Below are 6,363 nucleotides of genomic sequence, written 5' to 3'. Positions count from 1 at the left end.
CCCACACACACACACACTGCAGAGACGCTGCTGTTCTCTCCCCCACTCCCCAACTTGCCAGGCTTTTTCCCACCTAGGGATTTGCACCAGGTATTCTTTCTTCCGGGAATGTTCTTCCCACCCACCTTCAAATGCTGGTCCCTCCTGCTCCTTTTAATCAGATCTGAGTATAAATGTCACTCCTCACACAGGGGCCATCTCTGGTTCCTCTCCATCGTTATCCCGTGACCATGTTTCATCATCTTGGTACTTACTGCTGTCTGAACTCAATTCTATTTGTCCACACATCCACTGTGAATGTAAATATAGTTTCTGCACTGAAACTTATGTTCATTAGGCCAGGAATTCTGTCTTCTTTGACACTGGATCCTGAACCTAGAAAAGTATCTGGCACACAACAGAGGTCTATCAATATTTGTTGAATTATCATAGAATGATGCCATATTGACCAGGATAATTTTAAGTGACACCCAGCTTCACCAAGAAGAACCCTCTGCCGGTTACTAGCCGTATAACTTTGGACAAATTCCTTATTGTCTGAGTCACAACTTACTCGTATGTCAAATAGTGCTACTTACCTCATAGGGCAGGTATCAATTGAGGATTAAATGAGGTGCCTGACAACTCAATAAAGTCCAATGATAGCGAACCTATGACATGCGTGTCAGAGGTGTCACACGAACTCCTTTTTTTTGGTTGATTTTTCTTCGTTAAATGGCATTTAAATATATAAAATAAATATCAAAAATATAAATCTTTTGTTTTACTATGGTTGCAAATATCAAAAAATTTCTATATGTGACACGGCACCAGAGTTGTTAGGGTTTTTCAAAATGCTGGCACGCCGAGCTCAAAAGGTTCGCTATCACTGCAATAAATATTTGAAAAAAGGTAGCTAATTTTCTGTTATACATTTTCATACTTAATGTATTCATTAGTTTTCCAAAGGTTCCAGATTTTTTTTTAATCTGTAAATGTTTATATTGGCTTTTCTCTGGATGACAGAGTGTTTTGGTCAAAACTCACAGGTTACATTTTCATCTAAATTAACTCTTCATTTTTCAGTAGTTTGTTCCTCTCCTCCATTGTCATTTTTCACAAAGAAACGCATTTTTCTATCAGTTGCAAAGAAGTCACTGTAATGTGACCTTCGGGGGGGCACAGGGGACGCGGGGCGCGGGGAGACAAGGTGGGAATGCTGATGCTGAGCAGTCAACCAGAGTTTACATCCGGGCCTTCCCAGAGGACTGTTCAGAAGGGTCACAAACAGAGCCAGGACTCCACTGCACTACCAGGGGCTGTCGGACAGGCGTGCTTCCAGGACCAAAACAAGCAGACATTGTTTCTGACACTTTAATTGCTCATGAACTGTAAAAACTAATCCACACGGCTCATCATAGGACCGCACCTTTTACAGGAGAAAGGGTCTCAGATGTCATTAGTCTCAGGATCCCTTCTCAGCCCACTTCCTTCTCCCTCCCCTGCGCACTCGCCCTTCCACCAGCCCAGCGCTTCCCCGGGACACTTGCCAGTGTAGTGTCCCTCTGCTTTGGTTGAGTAAACAAAAGAGCACTTGAAGGCTGCCTTTGTAGCTTTCTCAACGCCACATGAAGAAAATGGGGTTTTGTTAAATAGGCTTAGCTCCAGAGGGTTTGCAGAGATCCCCGCTTCATCACCATGAAGCAGAATATGTTTATCAAAAAGCCTTTTAAATTTAATCTCAGTGACTTTCTTAACTGAATCGTGAAAGTGCAAAACGCTCTTTTTAAAATTCCCAAGTCCTCCCCTCAGTTCTCTTTTGTGATGAAGAGAACATCCAACCTTTTCTAGAATTTCTACTTTGAATCCAAATTGCTTTAACAGTAGGTGGTGCTCCAAATGCAGAAATAAGTGTGTATAGATCAATAGAACCGTCACAGCTTTTATTTCTTCGTGACTCATTACAACACAGAAATACGCTTTTAATACTTCATATAAAGTTATAGACAATACAAATGTTTTTCTTTTTTTCCCCCTTTTAATGAAAATGATTTAACTTAGAAATCTATTGTGAAACTTTTGTCTAGTTTTGCAATTCTCAGGTATTCCAGTGCAAAAATAGATCCCATCACAGACAACATAAAGTGCTTGGAATGAAGGGCCGATGATAAAGAAAAAGCACAAAAACATAGCTTCATCCTAGGGTTTCGGAAGGAAGAATAGAATACCTAGTCCTATGTAAATAGAAACATTCTATAAAAGGGATGCAACAATTTTAAAGAGAATTAGAGCACTACTCTATATAGTACTATATTATTACTATTAAGTAGTAACAAGGGTACAAATTAATATCTCAGTATCAAAGTGGTTCAATATTATATGACACATGGCTCTTTGGGAAAAAAAAATTTCCTGATATATACAACCACACGAAGAAAACACAGACAAATCCCTTTAGTCAATAGTTACTATACAGTGAATGAATGATGTGCAATACTTAATAGCCACAATGCATTGCTTTCAGTACAGATAGTGAAATACAGTAGTTTGAGGTTTGGTTGTTTGTTTTTAACAATGAACTGAGCTGGGCATTTAGGTATGGAGGGCTCTGTTACTGTTTTCTCTTGTATTTTTCATATTCACAGTTGTTCATAAACTTTCCAAGATGTCCAAAAGAAGCAAAAGCAGAAATCTTTGAACACTTGAGAATTTTCTGAAACTCACATAGTTACAGTTCCACAGGGGATATATAAAGATTTTACTTGAGTAAGAGTTGGTAAAAACTTTTACTATATAATTACGTTTACATAGGAAAGTTTAAAAGGTATCTATTTGGATAACCTCAGAGGTAACAGTATTAACGAAATTGATGGTAATTGTAGATTGTTTCTAGCTTCAGAAGAGATCTTTTCAAATCTATATTGAAACATTGTTCTTTTTCAAAATGGCTCACAGTGCCTTTTGATGTTTTTTAAATATGGCCTTGAAGTCTGAGAAATTAAAGCAAAGAGTTGCTTATGGATTTGATATAGTCGAACATTCAAACATGATTCTAATAAAATGGGAAAACAGAAGTTTGATTCTGAAAAATATTATACAAGGAGAAACTAAATTATTCTATGAGTTTTACATCATTATAGATAGCATAAAATACATTGGATGATCTCTAGTATTTGGAAATACGCCTTCATTACTTGTTTATCATTTTAGAAAACAATATTGGCAATAATTTCTGAAAATCACTTTCTTTTCCAATCAACAAGTTATGTAATAACATTCTGTAAATTTTAAAAGGAAAAACTATAAATTAAAAGTAGATCTGAAATCTTACACCCTTTGAGTTAACAAATTTTAGAAAAAAGTGACAGTGAATGATCAATTGAATTTCACCAAACAGTGGTTCCCTCCTATTTTTGTTGTCTCAATACAGATGACATTAAGCATTGGTAAAATAATATTTTTTAAGTATTTACTGCCTAAAAAAATAAGACTGGGTTGGAAAAGTCTGAAATATACTTCATGTGGGGGCATTTGTTGCTTTTATTTTTTTCACGATAGGTTAGTGATTGAAGAGATGAAAAATTTGAGATTGTATGAATGAGGTGTCTAAGGTCTTCAAAGCCAATTCTTTGAAGAAGGTACTCAATGTCATAAGCACAAACTGTCTTGTTCAACAACTTTTAAAACTTGCTGTGTTCTCCAGAAAAATACTCATTGTTCAAGTCTTGTGACCCTCATGACGTTTAAACACTCTTGGCTTTTGCATTGTTGCTATTTTCAGAAAGTGGGCTGCCCCAATGCCTTTCACTGGGCTCCCACGACCACAGCAGAACCACCTATGCGTATTTGTAAACCAGTTAGCTGAATAACATGGCACCGGGGATCTGAGACTGGTTTCTCCCCACCCCATCTATCCATCCATCCATACTCATTTGGCTGTAACACAGACTCCAAAAGAAAGAAAGAAAGAAAGAAAGAAACGCAATTAATGAGCTGAGATTATTTTAAGTGACAGTAAAGAAACTTAAATGTAATGTCATGAGATCTTGACCCTCATGCTGTTTTCCGGTCACGAGGCACCAGTCGGGCGGTCACCACAGGCCATATTCTAAGGTTTCAAAAGTCACTGATAGGACTTAAAATTCCAAATAACATTAAAAGCATGAAGACTTTTGTCAAAATACAGCTCCATCTTTTCATACTCTAGAAAAGCCAGAAATACTACTACATTTTTGTCAGACAAGATCTTGAGATGCAGTGTACCGTGTTGGCAGACAGTCGGGACGAGTGGACACAGGCCTGCCCAGGTCCAAACGCACCATCGGCACCATCTCCTCCCTCCCTCACCCTGGCCCCAGCAGCCCCGACCAATTGGGTGCTGGTTCTTACCAGGACCTCAGTACATTTAAGGAGTCCCAGCAAGATGACCCTGGAGACCCATGGCTCCAAGCGAGGGACAATGTAACAATGGAGCCAAGTCTCACTTGTCTGGAGCCACCCGCAATTTGCATGTCACCATCAACCACAGCAGCTCATCAACGAGGGAAGCAGAGCAGGACTTCCCCCCCACGTGGCACCACTTTTGTCACCTGATATTTGGTGATGTCGATAAGACTCCGAGTAGCACAACTTCCACAAAAGTGTGCGTGACACACCGTGCCCCACTTGGCACTAGCAATTCCGGGGCACTCACTGCCCTCCGTGGAGGTGGCACCAGGAAACCAGTCTCCTGGCATGGCACGGTGTAATGAGCGAGGGTGTGCATGATGCCTTCTGATGTGGGCAAACAATCACTGGCCATGATGACTTGACGGATTGTTGTTGCAACCCCAGTGAGAATACAAAGGAACAAAAAACAAAAACAAATAAAAAAAAAACCCAGTATGATTTCAAACCCATATGTCCTCTGGGTTCCATACTAGAGGTTCACATAGACATAAGGTAATACACTAAATTCAAGTCTTTTTCCCTCGAGAGCCATAGGAGACATCGGCTACAAAGGCACTGCCCCTGGCATGGAATTCTGTTTGATTTGCATTGAACTGCATTGCATTGAAGAGGATCAGTACAGTATCCAGTTTACTTCTTCCCACGGAAGCGTCCGGCTCGCTCCTCTGGGCTCCTCACCCGGTGCGAAGGAAGGGCAGTCCCTCCTCTTTTTCAGCCACCCTGCAGGAACAGGAGTCTTCACACATAACTTTCTTTCACTTTCTCATCCTTCAGGAAAGATGTGAGAACTGCAACGTTCACTACTGTCTGGTTTTTGTGTAACGACAGGTCCTTCAAGGGATCGTCGTCACTTTGGTCCTTGGCAAAGTTTACAAATACCTGTCAAGAGAAAGATGGACCCTTATCAATACCCCTCGACTTGCTCTCTCTTTATTTTAGTCGCGTTTTCCCCTCTGGGGACAGGAGGGCAGGTAGGAGAATACGAGACTGCATAAACACGTTACCTAGAACACAGCTTGAAAAAGCATTAACCCTTCAAAAATTAAAAACCCTCTACATTGACCCCCCACTCACCAACTGCTCAATCATCTATTTGCTTTGGCTTATACAGGCGTGATGGAAGGGAAGAGGGACAAACACGAACATTTACTGAAGACCTACTAAGTGCCAAGATCTGTTTGCTGTTATTTAACTGGGATAAGGCACCCAGGCAAAATGTCTGGCCCAGGGCAGGTACTCAATAAATGGTAGTTACTAAGATGATGATTACCAGCTATTCTCCTAACAACCCTATACAGTAAGACAGCCTCATCGCCCTTTTCAGATTCAAAGAGGCTTGGTAGGAAATGGCTAGCAGTAGAAGCTGGGGAATTCAAACACATCTAGTCTGCACTGCTCTAGGGCCCAGAATAGGGTGAGGGAAGGAGCAGGACTCCTCTCCCTAGAAAATAAATCTACTGTTGCTCTTCCACGCTTACTTGGTCTAGTGTTGTCTGCGAGACAGAGTAGTCTTCTATGTGGAGGCGCTTCTTGCTCTGGGAGAGGATGCTGAAGATCCTGGCCAGGGACGACAGCGAGGACGGGAGCTGGTACTGCAGCATGTTGCGGTGCTTTTCCTTCAGGACGCTGCCCGGGAAGGCCAGCCCGAAGAACTCCTGGACGGGCTTCAGGTCCGGGTTGGACCCTGCTATGCGGACAACTATCGTATACCCGTCTCCAAACCTGAGAGCAGAGAAGCAAAGTCCAATGGAGGATCCTCCGGAAACTTATCAAAAGAAGAATTAAAACGAAAGGTCCCTGACAGACCCAGAGTAAGAATCAGAGAGAGGGAACTAGTAGCCACTTACTAAGGACCTGCTCTAGGTGGGATGCCATGCTGAGGGCCTTAGACACATGGCTTCACTCCATCCTCACCTGCACCTCGAAGCCTGACAG

General features: G+C 41.5%; 1 protein-coding gene across 1 annotated transcript in view; it reads right to left on the bottom strand.

Moving 5' to 3' along the window:
• Positions 1-1,895: 1,895 nt before the first annotated feature.
• The window catches only part of ABCA1 (ATP binding cassette subfamily A member 1), a 114,756-nt gene continuing 110,288 nt past the window's right edge, over positions 1,896-6,363 (bottom strand). The window contains 2 exon segments of the mRNA XM_006768731.2: positions 1,896-5,307; positions 5,907-6,150. Of these exon segments, the coding sequence (XP_006768794.1) occupies positions 5,167-5,307; positions 5,907-6,150 (385 nt within the window). The 3' untranslated portion in view covers positions 1,896-5,166.

This window comes from Myotis davidii, unplaced genomic scaffold, assembly GCF_000327345.1.
Source record: "Myotis davidii unplaced genomic scaffold, ASM32734v1 scaffold723, whole genome shotgun sequence".
NCBI lineage: Eukaryota > Metazoa > Chordata > Mammalia > Chiroptera > Vespertilionidae > Myotis > Myotis davidii.
This window is presented reverse-complemented; position numbering and strand designations above follow the sequence as displayed.